At 48.2% G+C, this 27,142-nt stretch overlaps 1 protein-coding gene across 1 annotated transcript in view; it reads left to right on the forward strand.

Annotated features, from left to right (window-relative positions):
• Positions 1-27,142, forward strand: part of COQ5 (coenzyme Q5, methyltransferase) — a 71,046-nt gene that overhangs the window by 19,323 nt on the left and 24,581 nt on the right. The window contains exons 3-5 of the mRNA XM_063913116.1: positions 11,214-11,438; positions 14,503-14,609; positions 24,434-24,522. Of these exons, the coding sequence (XP_063769186.1) occupies positions 11,214-11,438; positions 14,503-14,609; positions 24,434-24,522 (421 nt within the window). The remainder of the gene's footprint in view (positions 1-11,213; positions 11,439-14,502; positions 14,610-24,433; positions 24,523-27,142) is intronic.

Here is a 27,142-nt window from a genome sequence, read left to right on the forward strand (position 1 = left end):
TTCTGCAGCCTTGTGAGGTTAGCAGGAGCGGATGTCGTTTTCAGTTTCTACCACATCCACCACATGTCGCGGAGTCTATCTGACGGGAACCCACTCCGGTGGGAACTCGTCTCCTACTTTTCAGTCAGTCCGAGAATAGACTGGGACCTGTGAGTTAATTATGGAATCCAAAGGGGGACATTCTGGTGTTACAGATGTTTCCCCTCACTAAAATTTCTAATAAATCTTGCCATTCCCCTTGGGAAGGGGAGGTAGTACGCGACGCCATACCAGAGGTGCGTCAGGTTCAGGGCATTGTACTGCTGGCACTGTTTTATAAAAAAGAAAAGAAAAACTAAGTGGTTTAAATGCGTTGTTCTCCGCATTCAGTTTCCCTGTGTGGATATCCAGGATTGTTTTGCCATTTCACCGGAGTGATGGCAGTGGGATGGTATTCTTTCAATATTAAGAGCCATTGTTGTTCTGTACTGGGACACTCTCCTGATTAAGACGAGGTCGAGACACAAGTGGTGCAAATCGTTGTTGTCTCTCTGACTGTTCCTCAACACAGGGGAAGGCTGTTATTCCCAACGACGCAGGCGTCTGAGGTGGGTGGCAGCGTAGATACGGAACGGTTGAAGTTCTGTGTGTTCCTGTGGAAAAAGATCTGAGGATCTGGAGTCGGATCAGTTTGGCAGTGTAAATCCATCAATATGTTCCATTGATGAACAGATAGGTGCGGTCTAGGAGGCCTTTTCGGTGAGCAAATCAAATGCCAGACTGGTTTTTAAGGGGCCCGTTGGAAAGGTGGTCCGGGTCTCACCTGCGCATGCGCCGGAATATAATCCTATTGGCCAGGTTTTCGCTCCTGTGGTGTCAGCTAAGTTCTCATCTCCTAGAAGGACAAAGTTTCGGAATACAGTATGAGATCCTGGTCTCCATGCATGCAGACCTCCGAGACTGGGGAGCAGTCTTTGCAAGGGAACTATTTCCGGAATAAAAGGTCAAGCTGGGAGGCTTGTCTGAAATAAGCTTTCTTGATTTAGGAGCTATTTTCAAGGGACGTATGCTTTGTGATCTGCCCGCGTTAATTCTGCAGGACGACTTGACAACAGTGGTGTAAGTAGGGCGGAACAAGGAGCAAAGCGGCAATGGCAGAAACCGGAAAAAGTTTTCCGCTGGGTGGAAAGACTGGTAAACGCTATTTCTCTGACGTCCTAGTGGATGCTGGGAACTCCGTAAGGACCATGGGGAATAGACGGGCTCCGCAGGAGACTGGGCACTCTAAAAGAAAGATTAGGTACTATCTGGTGTGCACTGGCTCCTCCCTCTATGCCCCTCCTCCAGACCTCAGTTAGATTTCTGTGCCCGGCCGAGCTGGATGCACACTAGGGGCTCTCCTGAGCTCCTAGAAAGAAAGTATATGTTAGGTTTTTTATTTTACAGTGAGACCTGCTGGCAACAGGCTCACTGCAACGAGGGACTAAGGGGAGAAGAAGCGGACCTACCTGCTTGCAGCTAGCTTGGGCTTCTTAGGCAACTGGACACCATTAGCTCCAGAGGGATCGACCGCAGGACCCGTCCTTGGTGTTCGTTCCCAGAGCCGCGCCGCCGTCCCCCTTACAGAGCCAGAAGCATGAAGATGGTCCGGAAAATCGGCGGCAGAAGACTTCAGTCTTCACCAAGGTAGCGCACAGCACTGCAGCTGTGCGCCATTACTCCTCATACACACTTCACACTCCGGTCACTGAGGGTGCAGGGCGCTGGGGGGGGGCGCCCTGAGCAGCAATAAAAACACCTTGGCTGGCAAAATAATCACAATATATAGCCCCAGAGGCTATATATGTGGTAATTACCCCTGCCAGAATCCATAAAAAAGCGGGAGAAAAGTCAGCCGAAAAAGGGGCGGAGCCATCTCCCTCAGCACACTGGCGCCATTTTCTCTTCACAGTGTAGCTGGAAGACAGCTCCCCAGGCTCTCCCCTGTAGTTTTCAGGCTCAAGGGGTTAAAAAGAGAGGAGGGGCACTAAATTTAGGCGCAATATTGTTTATACAAGCAGCTATTGGGGAAAATTCACTTAGTGATAGTGTTTATCCCTACATTATAGAGCGCTCTGGTGTGTGCTGGCATACTCTCTCTCTGTCTCCCCAAAGGGCTGTGTGGGGTCCTGTCCTCAGTCAGAGCATTCCCTGTGTGTGTGCGGTGTGTCGGTACGGCTGTGTCGACATGTTTGATGAGGAGGCTTATGTGGAGGCGGAGCAGATGCCGATAAATGGGATGTCGCCCCCTGTGGGGCCGACACCAGAGTGGATTGATAGGTGGAAGGTATTAACCGACAGTGTCAACTCCTTACATAAAAGGCTGGATGACGTAACAGCTGTGGGACAGCCGGCTTCTCAGCCCGCGCCTGCCCAGGCGTCTCAAAGGCCATCAGGGGCTCAAAAAACGCCCGTTACCTCAGATGGCAGACACAGATGTCGTCACGGAGTCTGACTCCGGTGTCGACGAGGTTGAGACATATATACAATCCACTAGGAACATCCGTTGCATGATCTCGGCAATAAAAATTGTGTTACACATTTCTGACATTAACCCAAGTACCACATAAAAGGGGGTTTATGTTTGGGGAGAAAAAGCAGCCGGTGTTTTGTTCCCCCATCAGATGAGTGAATGAAGTGTGTGAAGAAGCGTGGGTTCCCCCGATAAGAAACTGGTAATTTCAAAAAAATTACTGCTGGCGTACCCTTTCCTGCCAGAGGATAGGTCACGTTGGGAGATATCCCCTAGGGTGGATAAGGCGCTCACACGTTTGTCATAAAAGGTGGCACTGCCGTCTTAGGATACGGCCACTTTGAAGGAGCCTGCTGATAAAAAGCAGGAGGCTATCCTGAAGTCTGTATATACACACTCAGGTATTATACTGAGACCTGCAATTGCCTCAGCATGCATAGTGCTGCTGCAGCAGGGTCTGATACCCTGTCAGATAATATTAATACCCTAGACAGGGAGAAAATGGTGCTAACATAGAGCATATTAAAGACGTAGTCTTATATATGAGGGATGCACAGAGGGATATTTGCCGGCTGGCGTCCAGAATTAATGCAAGGTCCATTCTGCCAGGAGGGTATTAGAGACCCGGCAGTGGACAGGTGATGTTGACTTTAAAAGGCACATAGAGCCTTATAAGGGTGAGGAATTGTTTGGGGATGGTCTCTGGGACCTCGTATCCACAGCAACAGCTGGGAAGAAAAATTTTTACCTCAGGTTTCCTCACAGCCTAAGAAAGCACTGTATTATCAGGTACAGTCCTTTCGGCTTCAGAAAAGCAAGCGGGTCAAAGGCGCTTCCTTTCTGCACAGAGACGAGGGAAGAGGGAAAAAGCTGCACCAGTCAGCCAGTTCCCAGAATCAAAATTCTTCCCCCGCTTCCTCTGAGTCCACCGCATGACGCGGGGGCTCCACAGGCGTAGCCAGGTACGGTGGGGGGCCGCCTCAAAAATTTCAGCGATCAGTGGGCTCGCTCACAGGTGGTTCTCTGGATCCTTCAAGTAGTATCTCAGGGGTACAGACTGGAATTCGAGGCGTCTCCCCCCCGCCGTTTCCTCAAATCTGCCTTGCCGACAACTCCCTCAGGCAGGGAGGCTGTGCTAGAGGCAATTCACAAGCTGTATTCCCAGCAGGTGATAGTCAAGGTGCCCCTACTTCAACAAGGACGGGGTTACTATTCCACACTGTTTGTGGTACCGAAACCGGACGGTTCGGTGAGACCCATTTTAAATTTGAAATCCTTGAACACATACATAAAAAAATTCAAGTTCAAGATGGAATCGCTCAGGGCGGTTATTGCAAGCCTGGAGGAGGGGGATTACATGGTATCCCTGGACATCAAGGATGCTTACCTACATGTCCCCATTTACCATCCTCACCAGGAGTACCTCAGATTTGTGGTACAGGATTGCCATTACCAATTCCAAACACTGCCGTTTGGACTGTCCACGGCACCGAGGGTCTTTACCAAGGTAATGGCAGAAATGATGATACTCCTTCGAAAAAAGGGAGTTTTAATTATCCCGTACTTGGACGATCTCCTTATAAAGGCGAGGTCCAAGGAGCAGTTGTTGGGAAGTGCTACAACAGCACGGATGGATTCTATACATTCCAAAGTCACAGCTGGTTCCTACCACACGCCTACTGTTCCTGGGGATGGTTCTGGACACAAAAGTGTTTCTCCCGCAGGAGAAAGCCAAGGAGCTGTCATCTCTAGTCAGAGACCTCCTGAAACCAAAACAGGTATCGGTGCATCACTGCACACGAGTCCTGGGAAAAATGGTAGCTTCTTACGAAGCAAAATTCCATTTGGCAGGTTCCATGCAAGAACCTTTCAGTGGGACCTCTTGGACAAGTGGTCGGGATCGCATCTGCAGATGCATCGGCTGATAACCCTGTCTCCAAGGACCAGGGTATCTCTACTGTGGTGGCTGCAGAGTGCTCATCTTCAAGAGGGCCGCAGATTCGGCATACAGGACTGGGTCCTGGAAACCACGGATGCCAGCCTTCGAGGCTGGGGGGCAGTCACACAGGGAAGAAATTTCCAAGGACTTTGGTCAAGTCAGGAGTCGTCCCTACACATAAATATTCTGGAACTGAGGGCCATTTACAATGCCCTAAGTCTGGCAAGGCCTCTGCTTCAAAACCAGCCGGTACTGATCCAATCAGACAACATCACGGCAGTCGCCCATGTAAACCGACAGGGCGGCACAAGAAGCAGGATTGCGATGGCAGAAGCCACAAGGATTCTCCGATGGGCGGAAAATCACGTCTTAGCACTGTCAGCAGTGTTCATTCCGGGAGTGGACAACTGGGAAGCAGACTTCCTCAGCAGACACGACCTACACCCGGGAGAGTGGGGACTTCATCCAGAAGTCTTCCAACTGTTGGTAAACCGTTGGGAAAGGCCACAGGTGGACATGATGGCGTCCCGCCTAAACAAAAAACTAGATATTGCGCCAGGTCAAGGGACCCTCAGGCGATAGCTGTGGACACCGTGGGTGTACCAGTCGGTTTATGTGTTCCCTCCTCTGCCTCTCATACCAAAGGTACTGAGAATAATAAGAAGGCGAGGAGTAAGAACGATACTCGTGGTTCCGGATTGGCCAAGAAGAGCTTGGTACCCAGAACTTCAAGAAATGATATCAGAGGACCCATGGCCTCTACCGCTCAGACAGGATCTGCTACAGCAGGGGCCCTGTCTGTTCCAAGACTTACCGCGGCTGCGTTTGCCAGCATGGCGGTTGAATTCCGGATCCTAAAGGAAAAGGGCATTCCGGAGGAAGTCATTCCTACGCTGATAAAAGCCAGGAAAGAAGTAACCGCAAACCATTATCACCGTATTTGGCGAAAATATGTTGCGTGGTGTGAGGCCAGGAAGGCCCCTACAGAGGAATTTCAGCTGGGTCGTTTTCTGCACTTCCTACAGTCGGGAGTGACTATGGGCCTAAAATTGGGTTCCATTAAGGTCCAGATTTCGGCTCTGTCGATTTTCTTCCAGAAAGAACTGGCTTCACTGCCTGAAGTACAGACTTTTGTAAAGGGAGTGCTTCATATTCAGCCCCTTTTGTGCCTCCTGTGGCACCTTGGAATCTCAATGTGGTGTTGAGTCTCCTGAAATCACATTGGTTTGAGCCACTTAAAACTGTGGATCTGAAATATCTCACGTGGAAAGTGGTCATGTTATTGGCCTTGGCTTCGGCCAGGCGGGTGTCAGAATTGGCGGCTTTGTCATGTAAAAGCCCTTATCTGATTTTCCATATGGATAGGGCAGAATTGAGGACTCGTCCCCAGTTTCTCCCTAAGGTGGTATAAGCTTTTTACTTGAACCAACCTATTGTAGTGCCTGCGGCTACTAGGGACTTGGAAGATTCCAAGTTACTGGACGTAGTCAGGGCCTTGAAAATTTATGTTTCCAGGACGGCTGGAGTCAGGAAAACTGACTCGCTTTTTATCCTGTATGCACCTAACAAAATAGGTGCTCCTGCTTCTAAGCAGACTATTGCTCGCTGGATTTGTAGCACAATTCAGCTGGCGCATTCTGCGGCTGGATTGCCGCATCCTAAATCAGTAAAAGCCCATTCCACAAGGAAAGTGGGCTCATCTTGGGCGGCTGCCCGAGGGGTCTCGTCTTTACAACTTTGCCGAGCTGCAACTTGGTCAGGGGCAAACACGTTTGCTAAATTCTACAAATTTGATACCCTGGCTAAGGAGGACCTGGAGTTCTCTCATTCGGTGCTGCAGAGTCATCCGCACTCTCCCGCCCGTTTGGGAGCTTTGGTATAATCCCCATGGTCCTTACGGAGTTCCCAGCATCCACTAGGACGTCAGAGAAAATAAGATTTTACTCACCGGTAAATCTATTTCTCGTAGTCCGTAGTGGATGCTGGGCGCCCATCCCAAGTGCGGATTGTCTGCAATACTTGTATATAGTTATTGCCTAACTAAAGGGTTATTGTTGAGCCATCTGTTGAGAGGCTCAGTTATATTTTATACTGTTAACTGGGTATAGTATCACGAGTTATACGGTGTGATTGGTGTGGCTGGTATGAGTTTTACCCGGGATTCAAAATCCTTCCTTATTGTGTCAGCTCTTCCGGGCACAGTATCCTAACTGAGGTCTGGAGGAGGGGCATAGAGGGAGGAGCCAGTGCACACCAGATAGTACCTAATCTTTCTTTTAGAGTGCCCAGTCTCCTGCGGAGCCCATCTATTCCCCATGGTCCTTACGGAGTTCCCAGCATCCACTACGGACTACGAGAAATAGATTTACCGGTGAGTAAAATCTTATTATTAGCAGTCTTCGTTCCGGATGTGGACGAAGGTGAAATAGATTCCTCTGCGGACGCGATCTCCTTCCGGGAGCAATACAGTCGTCATCGAGAAGTTTTACTAAAGTGACAGTTCTTTGTGGAGTGCCTCAATTGGGCATGTTGGCGTCTCGCCCCAACGAGGGATCTCAGGGATATTGTTCCAGGTCTGGGTACACTGAAGCTATAGCAGTGGACGTCCTCGGGACACTTCGGGTGTCTTCAGTCGGTTTGGGTGTCCCCTCCATTTTCACTCTTCTGAAGGTGATAAATGTAAGAAGAACAAAGGTTCCGGCGATCCTCATTGTTCCGGTCTAGTCACGGAGGGATTGGTATCCAGTTCTTCAAGGTTTACTCATAGAAGATCCCTGGCCTCTTCCTCTACGTGAGGAACTGTTACAGCAAGATCCGGGCGTGTATCTAAACTTGCTGCGGTTGACAGCGTGGCGGTTGAACGCCATATCCTAGCCGGAAAGGGTGTTACCAGTGAAGTCAGTTCCGCACTTCTTCAGGCTAGGACAGAAGTAACGGCAAGGCCTCGCCACCGTGTTTGGAGAAAATGTGTCTTGGTGCGAATCCAAGAAGGCTACTATGCAAGGCTTTCAGTTGGGTCGTTCTTCTCCATTTTTTGCAAACAGGCGTGAGTGTAGGCCTAAAGTTAGGCTCAAGTTAAGTGCGGGTTTTGGCCTTATAAATTTTTTTTCAAGAAAGATTTGGCAACCTTTCCGGAAGTTCGGTCCTTCGTGAAAGAATACTGCACATCCAACCTCCATTTGTGCTCCCATTGGCACCATGGGACCGTGACGTAGTGTTGCGTTTTCTTGTGTCACACTGATGGGAACCTTATGAAAGGTTGTGTTAATATTTCTCTCTTGGAGAGTGGTTATATTTTTGGGGTTGGCATCCGCTGGGCGGATGTCGGAAGTAGCGGCTGGGTTTCACAAGAGCCCTGTTTGATCTTCCAGTGTGGATAGAGTGGTTTGAGAACTCGGATGATAGTTCTGCCAAAAGTTGTTACAGTGTTTTGCAGAATCCTGCCTGTTTGATGCCTGTGGTTGCTTAAGCATTGAATGATTCAAGGTCTCTCGATGTAGTCAGGGCTTTGAATATTTCTGTCGCCAATTTGGCTCAGGTTGGGGAATCAGAGGCTCGGATTGTCCGGTATGCCCCAGCGTGTTTGGGGCATCTGCATTTCTGCAGTCTGTTACAAGCTGAGTCTGTGATACGATTCTGTGTGCTTGTTCTACGACTGGATTGCCGTTACCGAAGTCAGTAGTGTCCCATTCTGCTAGGTAGATGGGGTCTGCTTGGGCGGAGGCCGAGGAGTCTCGCCAGTTCACCTTTTTCCCGAGCGGATATTAGGTTGGGTTCAAACGCTTTGGCTAAGCTATACAGGTTTGATACCCTGGCTGATGGGGACCTCATGTTTGCTCAATCGGTGCTGCAGAGTCGTACGCACTCTCCCGCCCGGTCTGGAGCTTTGATATAAACCCCATGGTCCTTACGGAGTCCCCAGCATCCTCTAGGACGTTTGAGAAAATAGGATTTTAATACCTACCGGTAAATCCTTTTCTCTTAGTCCGTAGAGGATGCTGGGCGCCCGTCCCAGTGCGTACTGTGTCTGCAGTTATTGGTTTTGGTTACACTCCGGTGGTGTTTTCGTTTATGTCAGGCTGTTGCTGGCGTTGTGCATGCCTTGGCAAGAGGTGTCTTATTATTGGATGTGTTGACACACTGGTTGTGTTACATGTTCTTTCAGCATGTGGCTGTGTATTGTTCATGCCGTTGGCTGGTATTCTTTTGAATGCCATGTTCTGCGGCAGATTCGTGGTGTGAACTGGTATGACACTCACCGTGTTTAAACAATAAATCTTTCCTCGAAATGTCCATCTCCCTTGGCACAGTTTTCTAACTGAGGTCTGGAGGAGGGGCATAGAGGGAGGAGCCAGTTCACACCCATTGAAAGTCTTATAGTGTGCCCATGTCTCCTGCGGATCCCGTCTATACCCCATGGTCCTTACGGAGTCCCCAGCATCCTCTACGGACTAAGAGAAAAGGATTAACCGGTAGGTATTAAAATCCTATTTTTGCATGTGAACGCGCATCGTCGTGGAATTTTTGTCAGTGTAAAAGGGTACACTTTCAATTTCCCGGGAGGAGCATCCCGGGATTTCAACCCAGGTCTCGACCTGGGTTGAATCCGAGACCATCCCGGGAAGCTGTGCAGTGTGAACGGGTATACCGGGTCAAGGCGACCCGTCACCCGTTCTCTGCATAGGAGGAGGCGGTGCTCGGAGAAGATTATCTCCAAGCACCGCCTCCGGGAGACTCAGCGGTGACGTCACCGACCCGGCAATATGCCGGGTCGGGCCGCTAATGTAAAAGGGTCATTCCCGGGAATGTGTCCTGGGATACATTCCCAGGAATGACCTCAGCCTGCGAGTGTAAAAGGGGCATTACTAGATACCAGCAGGGGTGTGCCCAGATCCATAATAGTAGGAGCAGGGCTATTGTTCAGCAAGAACAGAATTAGGACATAGGGCCTAATTCTGAGTTGATCGCAGCAGCAATTTTGTTAGCAATTGGGCAAAACCATTTGCACTGCAGGAGGGGCAGATATAACATGTGCAGAGAGAGTTAAATTTGGGTGGGGTGTATTCAAACTGAAAACTAAATTGCAGTGTAAAAATAAAGCAGCCAGTATTTACCCTGCACAGAAATAAAATATCCCACCCAAATCGAACTCTCTCTGCAAATGATATATCTGCCCCCCCCCCTCCAGTGCACATGGTTTTGCCCATTTGCTAACAAACTTGCTGCTGCGATCAACTCAGAATTACCCTCATAATCAGGAATGGCGTTCCTGAACCTGTCCTGGGCCCAAAACTTTTTTTCTGTGGGGTAAGTTTTATTTTAAAGTCCTTTTTGAGTGCCTCAACCTAGTCTTCCAGATAAATAGCACTGAGTAGGAGCATATTCAGGACTGGTAAAAAGGAAATATATAATTTCTTTAAAACCCATATAAGCATATAGCATCAAACTTTGTTGCATACCTTCAAAAGAATGGAGAAGTTGCCGATAGTAACCAACCAGCTTCTAGCTATCATTTTATAGAATGTACATTATAAATGCTAGTTCTAAGCTATGGCCAACTTCTCTACTCTTTTTAGAAGGTTTGCTACAGTTCCTCCTTTGTCTAGTGTATACATTCTCTCGGTTGTGGTATGGAAGGTAACATAGTATCTAAGGCTGAAAAAAGACAATTGTCCATCGGGTTCAACCTATTTGTGGTCTCCTATGCACGATTATTTTGTATAAAATTTTGACTGAAGTTGCTGACTGCCGTTCCGATTAACCCCTCTTTTTTATAATAACCATAGTGCGTGACTATGCCCCGTAACCCTGGATTATCCTTATCCATTAGGAATTTATCTAACCAATTCTTAAAGGTGTTGACTGAGTTGGCCATTACAACTCCCTCAGGCAGGGAATTCCAAACACGTATCATCCTTACCGTAAAAAAGCCTTTACGCCGTATTGTGTGGAATCTCCTCTCCTCTAACCTGAGCGAGTGTCCATGAGTTCTCTGTGTTGATCTAACCAAAAACAGGTTCTGCGCAAGATCTGTATATTGTCCCCTAATATATTTGTAAATGTTGATCATGTCCCCTAGGTAGATAGTAACTAGGTCGACCACTATTAGTCGACAGTAACTAGGTCGACATGGTCTAGGTCGACAGGTCAAAAGGTTGACATGAGTTTTTTATGGGGGTTTTGTGTCGTTTTCTTCGTAGAGTGACGGGGAACCCCAATTAGTGCACCATGTCCCCTCACATGGCTCGCTTCACTCACCATGCTTCGGGCAAGGTGCCTCGCTGCGCTCGGCACAGGTTACCGTTCCCAATCATAGTCCGCGTGGATCGTTAAGTATGAAAAGGTTTAAAAAAAGAAAAAAATCATGAAAAACTCATGTCGCCCTTTTGACCTGTCGACCTAGAAACCCTGTCGACCAATAGTGGTCGACATAGATCGTGTTGACCTAGTTACTGTCGACCTAGAGACCGGATCCCATTCTCTCTATAACCTAGCCTGCTATAAAATTAAGAAGTGTTTTGCTAAGATACGTATGAAAACACTGCATAAAGTAATGTTTTTATAAAAAATACAATCCATGCACTGTACATTGGTACTTTGGTACTTTTTCTTTTTAAATCAAAAATAGTAATGGCAAAATTACTTGTATTTGATTAGCTAAAGGAGCAATGTTTGATCTGTCCCTCCAGTTTACACACTACACTACAAACCAGAGGTGAATCATGAATTTAATGTTAATTTGCAATGATTGATTACATTTTCTAAACACATTTTGTTTTACAGGAGATGTTGCTTTTCGTTTTGTTAATTATATCCGTGCACAAAGGGAAAAACTAATACGTAGTGAGCTGAAATGGCAGCAGAATCTGTCTTGGTCAGACATCTCAAAGTCTTATAGCCAGGAGCAGCAAGGATCATTGATGGGTTCTCAGGCTGTTGTCTGTGACATAAACAAGGAGATGCTGAAGGTTGGGAAGCAGAGGTCATTACAGCTAGGTTATTCTGAAGGTGAGTTTTTATTTATATATATATATATATATATATATATATATATATATATATATATACATACATACATACATACATACATACATACATACATACATACAATCTCAAATGTAAAATGTACATTTTATGTAATTGTATAGCCACTCTTAATCTACCATGTTTGACCTTTCAGAAATGCTCATGTACAGGGAACTGACACTGCATCACAGCCCCCACCTGTCTTTGTTCGAGCCAATGGTAGTAAATGTAATTATTATAGGTGTCAATCTCTGTCGACACAGGAGTGGAGGGGTCTTTCAAAATAAAGATTTTTTTTTTTTATTTTATTTTTTTTAAAGAGATGGTTTTTCACAACAGTCAAATATAATGAAATGTTTCATTATATTTGACTGTTGTGGAGGAGTCTTAACAATTAATATAGACATATTACATTCTATTCCTGACTCCTCCTATTTAGTCTGTAGTCGTACAATACAAATATAGTTTAATATTAAAACAACAGACAAATATACATCATTCCCGGTATTAAAATACACACATAATAGCTTGTTCTGCAGGGGACTCAAACTCCAGACCATATATGACATAGTCAGTTATCTGTTTGTGCATAATACCTGCCCACTACCACTGGCCTATGTACAGCAGCTTAGCAGCACACAGTGCAGTGAGAGCGCACAGACTGCTGCTGCTCAGCGACAGCAGCCTCCCTCCCCTGCTCAGCAAGAGCAGCCTCCCTCCCCTGCTCAGCGACAGCAGCTTCCCTCCCCTGCTCAGCGACAGCAGCCTCCCTCCCCTGCTCAGCGACAGTAGCCTCCCTCCCCTGCTCAGCGACAGCAGCTTCCCTCCCCTGCTCAGCGACAGCAGCCTCCCTCCCCTGCTCAGCGACAGCAGCCTCCCTCCCCTGCTCAGCGACAGCAGCTTCCCTCCCCTGCTCAGCGACAGCAGCCTCCCTCCCCTGCTCAGCGACAGTAGCCTCCCTCCCCTGCTCAGCGACAGCAGCCTCCCTCCCCTGCTCAGCGACAGCAGCCTCCCACCCCCGCTCAGCAACAGCAGCCTCCCTCCCTTGCTGAGAGACAGCAGCCTCCCTCCCTTGCTGAGAGACAGCAGCCTCCCTCCCTTGCTGAGAGACAGCAGCCTCCCTCCCTTGCTGAGAGACAGCAGCCTCCCTCCCTTGCTCAGCGACAGCAGCCGCCCTCCCCTGCTCAGCGACAGCAGCCTCCCTCCCCTGCTCAGCGACAGCAGCCTCCCTCCCCTGCTCAGCGACAGCAGCTTCCCTCCCCTGCTCAGCGACAGTAGCCTCCCTCCCCTGCTCAGCGACAGTAGCCTCCCTCCCCTGCTCAGCGACAGCAGCCTCCCTCCCCTGCTCAGCGACAGCAGCCTCCCTCCCCCGCTCAGCGACAGCAGCCTCCCTCCCTTGCTGAGAGACAGCAGCCTCCCTCCCTTGCTGAGAGACAGCAGCCTCCCTCCCTTGCTCAGCGACAGCAGCCTCCCTCCCCTGCTCAGCGACAGCAGCCTCCCTCCCCTGCTCAGCGACAGCAGCCTCCCTCCTCTGCTCAGCGACAGCAGCCTCCCTCCCCTGCTCAGCGACAGCAGCCTCCCTCCCTTGCTCAGCGACAGCAGCCTCCCTCCCTTGCTCAGCGACAGCAGCCTCCCTCCCTTGCTCAGCGACAGCAGCCTCCCTCCCCTGCTCAGCGACAGCAGCCTCCCTCCCCTGCTCAGCGACAGCAGCCTCCCTCCCCTGCTCAGCGACAGCAGCCTCCCTCCCTTGCTCAGCGACAGCAGCCTCCCTCCCCTGCTCAGCGACAGCAGCCTCCCTCCCTTGCTGAGCGACAGCAGCCTCCCTCCCCTGCTCAGCGACAGCAGCAGTCTGTGCTCTCTCCCTGCTCGATGTGGCACTGCACCGTGGTGGTTGCAATGGTCGCAGTCCTTTCGGAACTTCTCTGCCAAGTCCAGGAAGTACGTGTCTGATGATGCAGAGGCTGGGCTCGGTACACCTACAACATACAATAGTAGAACGGTCCCAGTCACCACCCCCTAAACACTGCAGCATGTCAGTTATGTTGCGGCTAATGGAGAACGGCAAGCAATCGCGTAGGACTCGTTCTGCACATGGGAAGAACAGGTCCTGCACATGTGCAGTGCACACACCATGGCATTTGTGCATAAACCATTGTGTTTACATACAAATCCGAATCGGGACTTGAGGCAATATGGAGGATTCCTTAAAGGGACAAATGCTTTGGTAATACAGAAAATTGGTCATTAATTCTCAGGAATAGTGGCGGTTCGAGATATGAGGCTTCCAGAATTATGATAGTTGTATAAGGAACTGGAAGAATATTAATCCTCATGACAACTTAATGAAGAGATTTCAAAGGTCTTTGCTAAACACTTTCTGTAGATATGTGCCACTTACAGTAATGGTTACATACAAATCCTTTTGCTTACTATGCAATCCTATTCAGTTAAATCATGAAAGAATGTCAACAAGCACAATGGAGACCCCAGAACTGGCAATTTAACTGTCAGCGCCCCCTGTCCGTATACTGTGTCAGAGCTGCTAACTCTGAATCTGGTTACTTGAAAACCATTGACTGTGTTTGTGGCCAGATTTAACCATACCAATCCAGTGATCTCTGTTTTCTGTTTATTGTGCATGCCCATCACAAGATATGTGTAATATTTAGATGGGTGTAGTATGGTTTGCCGGCGGCCAGTACACCGGCGCCGGGATCCTGACCACCAGCATGCCGACAGCGGGGCGAGCGCAAATGAGCCCCTTACGGGCTCGCTGTGCTCGCCACACTGGGGGCACGGTGCACGCTATTTGTTCTACCTCGAGGGGAGTCGTAGACCCCCATGAGGAAGAATAGGTGTCGGTATGCTGGGTGTCGGGATTCCGGCACTAGTACACTGAGCGCCGCGATCCCAATAGCAGGCAAACTGAATACCACCCATTTAGACTGTTCATTTAAAATCTAATTGAAAGTTGTTTTTTTCATTAACAAATAATTAACACAATTGCTGTGTGAGTCCTTTTAAGTAGTGTTTTTATCATACTAAGGGCTATCATGGGTAGCCGGTGATGCAGAAGAGCTGCCCTTTGCTGATGAGAAATTCGATATTTATACCATTGCATTTGGGATCCGAAATGTAACCCATATAGACAAGGTGAGTATTTGCAAAATATAATGGCGCACTATGAATGTTTGTAAATTCTGTATCTGTTCCTTCAATTAGTATGATTGTTGTTATTGTTTTTTTGTCCACAAGCAACAGGTCAGAAACACAGTTTAAGCCATAACATTAAAACCACTGACAGTTGAAGGGAATAACACTGATCTCATTACAGCAGCACCTTTCAAGGGGTGGGATATATTAGGCAGTAAGTGAACAGACACTTCTTTAAGTTGATATGTTGGAAGCAGAAAAATGGACAGGCGTAAGGATCTGAGCGACCTTGACAAGGGCCAAATTGTGATAGCTAGACGACTGTGATAGTAGAGCAACTCCAAAACGGCAGGTCTTGTGGTGTGTTCCTTGTATGCAGTGGTTAGGACTCACCAAAAGTGGTCCGAGAAAGAACAGACAGTGAAGTGGTGACAGTCATGGGCACCCAATGTTCACTGGTGTGAATGGGGAGTGTTGGTTAGCTCATCTGGTCCAATCCCACAGAAAAGCTACTGTAGCACAAGTTGTTGAAAATCTGATGCAGGCTATATGATAGGAAGGCCTCAGAATGTCACACAGTGCACTGCAGCTTGCTGCGTATGGGGCTTTGCAGCCGCAAACTAGGCAGCACGCCCTTGTTGACCAATGACCACCACTGAAAACACCTACAATGGGCATGTGAGTGTCAGAACTGGTCCGTGGAGAAATGGGAGCAGATGGCCTGGTCTGATGAATCACGTTTTCTTTTAAATTATGACGAAGGTTGGGTGCATGTACGTCGTTTACCTGGGGAAGAAATGGCACTAGGATGCACTGTGGGAAGAATGCAAGCCAGCAATTTTAATATGTACCGCCTACCTAACATTGTAGTAGACCAAGGACAGCCCTTCATGGCAATGGTATTTCCTAATGGCAGTTGCCTCTCAGCAGGATAATGTGCCCTGCCACATTTGGCCTCCAAATTCCCCAGATCTCCATCCAGTGCCGGGCGAGCGGTGCAATCGCCGCAACACCTGCTGACTGTTAACCTGCTCCCTGTCCTCCCACCCCATAGTAATCGACTTGCTGGGCGGAGTTTCGTAAAATTACTTGGTTGCGTCATAACGCAACTGCATCATTTCGTGCAACTCCACCCAGCGAGTGGAGTATTATGGGGTGGGAGGACGACGCGGAGCGGAGCTGGTAATTGCAGGGACTGGGAGCCGCTGGCACCGGCCACCAGTGAGCATTACACAGCCCTGGCAACGACCACAATACCCAAAGCATGAAACCCCTTTTTTTTTTTTTTTTTTTTTTTGCTGTTCGCACTGGGAGCCAAATTGTCTAGAAACAGCCCTGCGGTATGTGCTGGATAGACAAGTCTGAGCAATGGAGGCCCCATCCTCTCAACTTCTAGGACTGAAAGGATCTGCTGCTAATGTCTTACTTACCACAGGACACCTTCAGAGATCTTTTAGTTCATGCTTATACCCCGTTCTCATCGCAATGCCGGGTCGCACCCGGGGATTAGAAACGGGCCCGTCCCGTGTTGACAGGTTTGTCATTAGTCACGAGATTGTATTCATGAAATTTTGTTGCTTGGTAATTATGTCCTGATATATGAAAGCAAAGATTTGAAACAGAGTATACTTTCTTTTTCACATGATCTGTGTATATACTTTTATATTTGCAGAAATAAACAAAATGCTTGCCAGTAGTTCAGTATTATAGAGCTTCTTGTTTAGAACTTAGTTCAAACATGTTTTAATGCAGGTATGACCAGCAATAACTGAGGGCGGTATATAAGAGAATACTGTACATAAAATACATATGCATTACTGTCATAGCCTTCTACTTTTATACAGGTTCTGGAACTCATTGGTGGCTTAAAATGTCAATTATAATATACATAAAATTATTATAGACCACCTCTGTTCCACTAGGCCTACATTTATGTCTGCCTGGGAGGCTGATCTACAGGGGTTAGTTGGAGAGGACGATTGGCCAGAAATACTTAAAAGGACTTTTTCTAGTTCCCCAAATATTCTGGTAATGGAAACACACTACAAGGTACTCTCCTGTTGGTATAGATGCCCTAGGGCCTAGTGTATTAGCCAAAATGTTTCCAGGAGTTTCTAGCTCTTGTTAGAGATGTCAAAGGGCCATGGGAACACCTTTGCATATACTGTATGGTGGGAATTCCGTCTTCTCAGGTCTTTCTGGGGCAAGGTTATAGATACAGCCAGTCTCATAATCCATGAGGATTTACCCTCATGTCCTAGTTTTTGGCTGTTAAATATGTTATGGAGACCTCAGGAACAATATAAAAAACAATTACTTTGACATATGCTTAGTGCCTCTAAGGCAGTCATCCCAGTTCATTGGCAATCAGTCTCTGCACCCACTATGATTGAGTGGTGTGCACTCCTAGATCACTATATAGCAATGGATGATCTAATCTTATCCATATCAAAAGGCCATCGAAGCTTCACAGCGATGTGGTACCCATAGCTTCTATATAAAGAATCCGACCAAAAGCCAAAGCTGGAGAGGTCAGCAGTAACATTTAAGAAATAGGTGAGCCGTTGTTTAACTGACATTCCCTACTGGTCCAACAGTAATTTCTCATTGTTGCTTGAACTTAGTTCTACTTCTTGATCTCCTGACCATGACACCCTTCCCACTTCCCTTCCTTGTACTCTCTCTTTCTCCTTCGTCCTAGAGGATTCTGGGGACTCCAAAAGGACCATGGGGTATAGACGGGATACGCAGGAGACATGGGCACACTATAAGACTTTGAATGGGTGTGAACTGGCTCCTCCCTCTATGCCCCTCCTCCAGACCTCAGTTAGATTCTGTGCCCAGGAGACTGGTCACACTCTAGGGGAGCTCTACTGAGTTTCTCTAAAAAGACTTTTGTTAGGTTTTTTATTTTCAGGGAGCACTGCTGGCAACAGGCTCCCTGCTTCGTGGGACTGAGGGGAGAGAAGCAGACCTACTTCTGTGAGTTGATAGGCTCTGCTTCTTAGGCTACTGGACACCATTAGCTCCAGAGGGTCTGATCACTTGGGTCGCCTAGCTGCTCGTTCCCGGAGCTGCGCCGCCGTCCTCCTCACAGAGCCAAAAGATTGAAGACAGGTGAGTAACCGAAGCCAAGAAGACGTCTGAAGGCGGCAGAAGACTTCAGTCTTCCTGAGGTACCGCGCAGCGGTCGCGCTGCGCGCCGTCGCTCCCGCACACACAGGCACTACATGGGTGCAGGGCGCAGGGGGGGCGCCCTGGGCAGCAATATAAACCTCATTTTAAGGTACTGGCACAGTGTATCAGTGCATAGGCACTGTTAGGAGACCCCCGCCAGTGAAAATTAAAGCGGGACCGAAGCGCGCCATGTAGGGGGTGGGGCTTCGTCCTTCAGCTCTGACCAGCGCCATTTTCTCTCCACAGCTTGCTGCAGAGACGCTGCTCCTGGCCCTTCACTGCTGTCACAAGTAAAGGGTGCTAAAAACAAGGGGGGGCACATAAAATTGGTGTTGGTTGTTTATATTTGGTTTATATTGGTTGTTTCCTGACCCACACACATAACCTTCAATGCTTCCCTATCCAGTTACATTCCCTCTGCACAGTCCCCATAACCTCACATTTTGTCTTCCAACATTGCTGGGTGATCATATCATACAACCCAATAAGAACCTAGCAATCTGGGGAACCATTATGTAACAGGTTTCATCTATCCTTGTGTATCAATGCCTATTTCCCTATAGATTGTAAGCTTGCGAGCAGGGCCTTCCTACCGCTATGTCTGTCTTTGCCCTGTTTTGTTCTATAACTGTTGTTCTAATTGTAAAGCGCAACGGAATATGCTGCGGTATATAAGAAACTTCTAATAATAATAATTATTATTATTATATAAACAAGCGCTTATAGGTCTGGGGCATTGTGCTTTTTTCAGACTGGTGGGGCGCTGGGTGTGAGCTGGCAAACTCCTTCTCTGTCTCTCTGAAAGGCCTTACTGTGGGTCTTTAGCCCAGTGTATTTGGGGGTGTCGGTACGTGTGTGTCGACATGGCAGAAACTGAATGCTCTTCCCAGGACGAGGTTAGTGTGAGAGCTGAACAGAATGAAGGAGTGACTCTGTCGGCACCGCCGACTGCTGATTGGGTTGAGATGTGGAGTGTGTTGAATAAAAGTGTGGCTTTGTTGCATAAGAGGTTAGACAAATCTGAGTCTCAGAACCAAGCATGGAGACAATCCATGGGTGACGTGGTACCACTCACTCAGGCCCCCTCGGGGTCCCAAAAATGTTCGTTTACCCAGATAGCTGACACTGATACCGACACGGATTCCGATTCCAGTGTTGACTATAATGATGCAAAGTTGCATCCTAAGGTGGCTAAGAGTATTCAATACATGATTGTGGCGATAAAGGACATGTTACATATCACGGAAGACCCCGCTGTCCCTGAGACAAGGGTCTGAACCGGAGGTAACGTTTCCTCCCTCTCATGAACTGAATGCCCTTTTTGAAAAAGCCTGGGAAACGCCAGACAAGAGGTGGCACATTCCCAGGAGAATTGCTATGGCATACCCGTTTCCTTCTCAGGATAGGGTTGGGTGGGAGACAACACCCACGGTAGACAAAGCTCTGGTGCAATTGTCCAAGAAAGTGGCGCTACCGTGTCCTGAAATGGTGACCCTTAACGATCCTGCTGATCGTAGGCAGGAGGCTACCTTAAAATCTATTTTATGTCACGACAGGTACGCTGCTCAGGCCGGCTGTGGCTTCGGCGTGGGTGAGTAGCGCGATTGAAAAGTGGGCAGATAACTTGTCATCGGAAATAGACACCCTGGATAGGGATAACGTGCTTTTGACTCTGGGTAATATCAGGGACGCTGCAGTCTATCTGAAGGAGACGGCGAGGGATATTGGCCTTTTGGGATCAAGGGCCAATGCCATGGCAGTCTCGGCTAGAAGGGCGTTGTGGACTCATCAATGGAATGGTGATACTGATTCTAAGAAGGCTATGGAGGCTCTGCCCTATAAGGGTGGAGTTTTGTTTGGTGAAGGCCTCGCGGACCTGGTTTCTACGGCTACCGCGGGTAAGTCCTCTTTTTTGCCTTTTGTTCCTCCACAGCAAAAGAAAATGCCCCCATATTAGATGCAGTCCTTTCGGTCGCAGAAATTCTGGAAAGGACGTGGGTCATCCTTCCTTGCGGCAAGAGGTAAGGGAAGAGGAAAAAGATCGCCGGCTGTGGCAGGCTCCCAGGAGCAGAAGTCCTCCCCGGCTTCTGCCAAATCCACCACGTGACGCTAGGGCTTCCCTGCGGGAGTACGCACCGGTGGGAGCGCGTCTTCAGCTCTTCAGTCAGGTCTGGGTTCTCTTGGCCCTGGATCCTTGGGTGCTGGAAATTGTGACCCAAGGATACAAGCTGGAGGTTCAAGACGTGCCCCACACCAATTTTTCAAATCGACCTTGCCAGCTTCTCTTCCGGAAAGAGAGGTAGAGTGTATGGCAATACAAAAGCTGTATCAGCTGCGAGTCATTGTTGAGGTACCCCCGTCACAACGGGGAGAAGGGTTTTATTCAAGCCTGTTTGTGGTCCCGAAGCCGGATGGCTCGGTCAGGCCGATTCTGAACTTAAAATCCCTCAATGTGTATTTGAAAAGTTTCAAATTCAAGATGGAATCTCTCCGAGCGGTAATCTCCAGTCTGGAGGGGGGGATTTTATGGTGTCAGTCGACATAAAGGATGCTTACCTACATGTCCCCATATATTCTCCTCATCAGATGTATCTGAGGTTCGCTGTTCAGGATTGTCACTACCAATTTCAGACGTTGCCGTTTGGTCTTTCCACGGCCCCGAGGATTTTCACCAAGGTGATGGCGGAAATGATGGTGCTCCTGCGCAAGCAAGGGGTCACAATTATCCCGTACTTGGACGATCTCCTGATAAAGGCGAGATCACAGGAGCTGTTACTGAAAAACGTTGCGCTCTCCCTCCAGGTGCTGCAACAGCATGGCTTTCTCCTAAATTTACCAAAGTCGCAGTTGATTCCGACAACTTGGCTGTCGTTTTTGGGTATGATTCTAGACACCGAACTGCAGAGGATTTTCCTCCCGTTGGAAAAAGCTCAGGAAATCCAGAACGTGGTTAAGGAACTTCTAAAACCGCCAAGAGTGTCGATTCATCACTGCACTCGAGTGTTGGGGAAAATGGTGGCGGCCTACGAGGCCATTCCGTTTGGCAGGTTCCATGCAAGAACGTTTCAGTGGGACCTGCTGGACAAGTGATCAGGGTCCCATCTGCAGATGCACCGGAAGATAAGTCTGTCCCCCAGGGCCAGGGTTTCTCTCCTGTGGTGGCTCCAAAGTTCTCACCTTCTAGAGGGTCGCAGGTTCGGCATCCAAGATTGGATTCTGGTGACCACGGACGCGAGTCTCCGAGGTTGGGGAGCAGTCACACATGAAAATTTCCAGGGAAAATGGTCAAGCCAGGAAGATTGTCTGCACATAAACGTGCTGGAGTTAAGGGCCATCTACAACGGCCTGCGGCAGGCGGAACAGCTTCTTCGCGGCCTACCCGTCCTGATTCAGTCGGACAACATCACAGCCGTGGCGCACATAAACCGCCAGGGCGGAGCAAAGAGCAGAGCGGCGATGGAGGAGGCCACCAAGATTCATCGCTGGGCGGAAAAACATGCAAGCGCTCTGTCAGCGGTCTTCATTCCAGGAGTGGACAACTGGGAAGCAAACTTCCTCAGCAGACACGATCTCCATCCAGGAGAGTGGGGTCTTCATCAAGAGGTCTTTGCAGAACTGACAAGTCGTTGGGGACTTCCTCAAATAGACATGATAGCGTCTCGCCTCAACAAGAAGCTACAGACATATTGTTCCAGGTCAAGGGACCCTCAAGCAATAGCAGTGGACGCACTAGTGACGCCGTGGGTGTTTCGGTCGGTCTATGTGTTCCCTCCACTTCCACTCATTCCAAAGGTGATAAGGATCATAAGAAGAACAAGGGTTCAAGCGATACTCGTTGTTCGAGATTGGCCACGGAGGGCCTGGTATCCGGATCTTCAGGAATTACTCACCGGAGATCCCTGGCCTCTTCCTCTAAGAGAGGATCTGTTACAGCAAGGGCCGTGCGTGTTCCAGGACTTACCGCGGTTGCGTTTGACGGCATGGCGGTTGAACGCCAAATCCTAGCTAGGAAGGGTATTCCCGGGGAAGTCATCCCCACTCTCCTTAACGCTAGAAAGGAGGTAACGGCGAAGCATTATCACCGTATTTGGAGAAAATATGTGTCTTGGTGTGAATCCAAGCAGGTTCCTACGGAAGAATTTCAGCTGGGGCGTTTTCTCCACTTTTTGCAAGCAGGTGTGGATGCGGGCCTGAAGTTAGGCTCCATTAAAGTGCAGGTTTCGGCCTTATCAATTTTCTTTCAAAGGGAATTAGCCTCACTTCCAGAAGTACAGACTTTCGTGAAGGGCGTACTACACATCCAACCTCCATTTGTGCCCCCAGTGGCACCGTAGGACCTTAACGTGGTGTTACAGTTCCTTACGTCACATTGGTTTGAACCTTTACAAAAGGTTGAGTTGAAAATTCTCACTTGGAAAGTGGTTATGCAATTGGCCTTGGCATCCGCAAGGCGGGTGTCCGAATTGGCGGCTTTGTCTCACAAAAGCCCCTATCTGATTTTCCATGAGGATAGAGCGGAGTTGAGAACTCGTCAACAATTTCTACCAAAGGTGGTTTCTTCGTTTCACATGAACCAACCTATTGTGGTGCCTGTGGCTACGGAAGCCTTGGCTGATTCAAAGTCTCTAGATGTGGTCAGGGCTTTGAAAATTTATGTAGCCAGAACGGCTCGGGTGAGGAAAACAGAGGCGCTGTTTGTCCTGTATGCGGCCAACAAGGTTGGCGCTCCTGCTTCTAAGCAGACCATTGCACGCTGGATCTGTAATATGATTCAGCAGGTTCATTCTACAGCTGGATTGCCGTTACCGAAGTCGGTGAAGGCCCATTCTACTAGGAAGGTGGGCTCATCTTGGGCGGCTGCCCGAGGCGTCTCGGCATTGCAGCTTTGCCGAGCAGCTACTTGGTCGGGATCAAACACTTTTGCAAAGTTCTACAAGTTTAATACCCTGGCTGATGAGGACCTCATGTTTGCTCAATCGGTGCTGCAGAGTCATTTTGCACCCTCCCGCCCGGTTTGGAGCTTTGGTATAAACCCCATGGTCCTTTTGGAGTCCCCAGCATCCTCTAGGACGAAGGAGAAAATAGGATTTCAATACCTACCGGTAAATCCTTTTCTCTTAGTCCGTAGAGGATGCTGGGCGCCCAGTGCGGACTCTTTCTGCAGTAATTGTATATAGTTATTGCTTGTGTTACACAAAGGTTGCGTTGGTAAAGGTCAGACTGTTGCTGGTCTGTTTTGGTTCACACTGTTTACTGGGTTTAGTTAAATGCCATGTTGTACGGTACGGTGTGGTGTAGTGTGGTGTGAGCTGGTATGTATCTCACCCTTAGTTTAACAAAATCCTTTTCCTCTAAATGCCCATCTCCTCTGGCACAGTTCCTATAACTGAGGTCTGGAGGAGGGGCATAGAGGGAGGAGCCAGTTCACACCCATTCAAAGTCTTATAGTGTGCCCATGTCTCCTGCGGATCCCGTCTATACCCCATGGTCCTTTTGGAGTCCCCAGCATCCTCTACGGCCTAAGAGAAAAGGATTTACTGGTAGGTATTAAAATCCTATTTTTTCTTCTTTTCTTTCTAATATCTCTCTATTTCTCTAAACTGTGTACCCCCCTCTCAACAATTTTAAGCAAACTTTTCAAGTGCTTTGTTTAGATCTTTATTAAATTACAAAATGAATTGGTCCAACATATGCAATATCTACATTGTCGTTATGTTGATTGCTTTATACTGTGTCATGCACATTTTGATCAATGTTTTGTTACATGTATTAGTTGTGAATCAATAAAGATAATTTGCACATAAAAAATTTATAATCTACAGTAACAAGTACAGTTGTTTTTTTTCAGGGGGTTTTCTGCCACACACACACCAGTATTCTCTCTTATACTGCCCTTAGTACACGTTCACCTTTCTATGATATCACATGACCCCCTTTATCAGTGGGATGCCAACATTTCTATTCAGTTTCTCGCTGCCTCAGGTAATGTATAAGATATTCACATACTGCCCAGAAAAATGACAGATACTGGCTCCCTATATACAGTATAGCACTTGCTGGAAACTTTAGGAGAGTTGTTCTCAAACTGTGTGCCTTGGCACCCTGGGGTGCCTCAGGACACTTGCAGGGGTGCCTTGGGTTGGTGGTCCAAGACCAATTCAAATTATTTATGGCCAATGTAATAGGCAAAATCAGTGCTTGTGGCTGTCAATCATAAAATATGTGGATAAACAGAATTACATATTGTCCCTAACCACATAACTGAACCTAATGACATATAAACACTAGTTAGAATTAACTTACTTTAATATTTCTTTCTAAATTTCTCAACAAAAAACTTATGGTCTAGGGGTGTCGTGAAATACATTCTGATACTCTAGGGCGCCGTGATTTAAAACAGTTTGTCAGCCACTGCTTTGGGATATATAATCCAATACAAATATTAATGAACAAATATGGTCAATGGATATGGACTATTGCTTTTTTTATATTATTAGACTATATATATTAATATTTACAAGAAATGCATAACAAGTCTTGATAAAAACAATATATTATTTTTTGTTCACGTATATTTGTTACAGTAATCTTTTGGTTGTTGTGTGAGGGGTAGCCTTTTTATATATTCTGCCACTTTTTCTCTAAAGGCTCTTGAAGAAGCATATCGTGTGTTAAAGCCAGGGGGAAGATTCTTATGCCTGGAATTTAGTCAAGTCAACAACCCACTTGTATCCAGGTACTATATTAGTTGTTGTTTTTAGCACACATTAGCTGTATCCTGGCTAGGACCTCTTGCTTGAAACCGACAACTAGGTCAGCTCATGAGAGCCGTTCCAGGCTTTGCTTTGGGTTGCAAATGCAATAATACAGTTACAGAAAGCCAAACTAAATAATCATGTTAGTCCTGAATTTAAACCGACACATGGGGGGGGGAATTCAAATGTTTGAAAAGTCGGTTGGGTGTCTGTTTATCTGCAGTGGGGTACACTGTGATTCCACAGGGAATTACATCAGGGTGTAGAGTTGGATCTTGAGCTGAGGCACCAACAGACTAAAAGTTTTGACTGTTCCCAGGCTGCATAGCGCCGCCTCCTCTATATCCCCACCTCCAGGCACTGGAGCTCCGTTTGTAAGTTGGTGCCTGCAGTGCAGGCAGCTAACAAAGCCCTGAAAAGAGCTTTTTTGAAGAAAGAAGACTTCAAGGGCCGCAGTACAGGCACTTAGAAGTGCTATATGTCAGTCTGACATATCGTGCTGCGGCTCCCTCACCTCCCACAGCGGCACTGTTTACTCCCGCACCCTGGTTGCCGGGTACTTACAGCAGGAGGGCTCCGGTCTCATTAGGCACACACTCGCCGCTGCTCTCCTGGATCGCGTGGCCGCATCTTCAAGGGAGGAGGTAAGAGGGTCCCCCAGGCGTCCCGCTGAAATCGCGATCTTGCGCGTTCTTTAGGAGACGGACCACGCGCGCTGGTGTGGACACTGTAGCTGTACAGGGACCCCACTAGACCACCAGGGCAAGGGGCACAGGTCAGATTTATTAAAATCTGTTTTAAATAGGCCCCGCAGTACCCAGTGGTGAAGTCCAGCAAGGGGATAAGGCTCTGACCTGTAGCCCCTCCCCCAGCCCCAGGCGCCATTTACTGCAAATGTTCCCGCCCTGGAGCTGCATATCTCTCTCTCTCTCCCTCACTCCCTGTCAGCGTTTGAGCGCCATTACACACAAGCTGAGCTGATTCTGGGACTGCTGGGCAATGTCTACTCTGTAAAGCCGCCTGCGTCATCAGCGCTGTGCGTTTACAGGACACTTAAGTATTCTATGTGTCATTTAGACAGTGTTAGTTAAGAAAAAGTGCATAACTTCAGGGTTATTGAGTACAAGTACCCTGTGATATACATCCAGTCTTTACTGTGCATTGTTATATCTGTGTGTGTATACACATCCTAGATCTGAATGAAATATTCTTAGTAAATACTTTGTTCTTTACATAGTTGAATGTGCTGACCACAAAATCACACAAAAATTATCAATGGAAATCAAATTTATTAACCCATGGAGGTCTGGATTTGGAGTCACCCTCAAAATTAAAGTGGAAAAACACACTACATGCTGATCCAACTTTGATGTAATGTCCTTAAAACAAGTCAAACTGAGGCTCAGTAGCGTGTGTGTCCTCCACGTGTCTGTATGACCTCCCTACAACCCACACAAGTGGCTCAGGTAGTGCAGCTCATCCAGGATGGCACATCAATGCGAGCTGTGGCAAGAAGGTTTGCTGTGTCTGATAGCGTAGTGTCCAGAGCATGGAGGCGCTACCAGGAGACAGGCCAGTACATCAGGAGACGTGGAGGAGGCCGTAGGAGGGCAACAACCCAGCAGCAGGACCGCTACCTCCGCCTTTGTGCAAGGAGGAACAGGAGGAGCACGGCCAGAGCCCTGCAAAATGACCTCCAGCAAGTCACAAATGTGCATGTGTCTACTCAAACGATCAGAAACAGACTCCATGAGGGTGGTATGAGGGCCCGACGTCCACAGGTGGGGGTTGTGCTTACAGCCCAACACCGTGCAGGACGTTTGGCATTTGCCAGAGAACACCAAGATTGGCAAATTAGCCACTGGCGCCCTGTGCTCTTCACAGATGTAAGAAGCACATGTGACAGACGTGACAGAGTCTGGAGATGCCAAGGAGAACGTTCTGCTGCCTGCAACATCCTCCAGCATGACCATTTGGCAGTGGGTCAGTAATGGTGTGGGGTGGCATTTCTTTGGGGGGCCGCACAGCCCTCCATGTGCTCGCCAGAGGTAGCCTGACTGTCATTAGGTACCGAGATGAGATCCTCAGACCCCTTGTGAGACCATATGCTGGTGCGGTTGGCCGTGGTTCCTCCTAATGCAAGACACTGCTAGACCTCATGTGGCTGGAGTGTGTCAGCAGTTCCTGCAAGATGAAGGCATTGATGCTATGGACTGGCCCGCCCGTTCCCCAGACCTGAATCCAATTGAGCTCATCTGGGACATCATGTCTCGCTCCATCCACCACCGCTACGTTGCACCACAGACTTTCCAGGAGTTGGCGGATGCTTTAGTCCAGGTCTGGGAGGAGATCCCTCAGGAGACCATCCGCCACCTCATCAGGAGCATGCCCGGGCATTGTAGGGAGGTCATTCAGGCACGTGGAGGCCACACACACTACTGAGCCTCATTTTGACTTGTTTTAAGGACATTACATCAAAGTTGGATCAGCCTGTAGTGTGTTTTTCCACTTTAATTTTGAGGGTGAGTCCAAATCCAGACCTCCATGGGTTAATAAATTTGATTTCCATTGATAATTTTTGTGTGAGTTTGTTGTCAGCAC

The sequence above is a fragment of the Pseudophryne corroboree genome, chromosome 1 (genome assembly GCF_028390025.1).
Source record: "Pseudophryne corroboree isolate aPseCor3 chromosome 1, aPseCor3.hap2, whole genome shotgun sequence".
Taxonomy (NCBI): Eukaryota; Metazoa; Chordata; class Amphibia; order Anura; family Myobatrachidae; genus Pseudophryne; species Pseudophryne corroboree.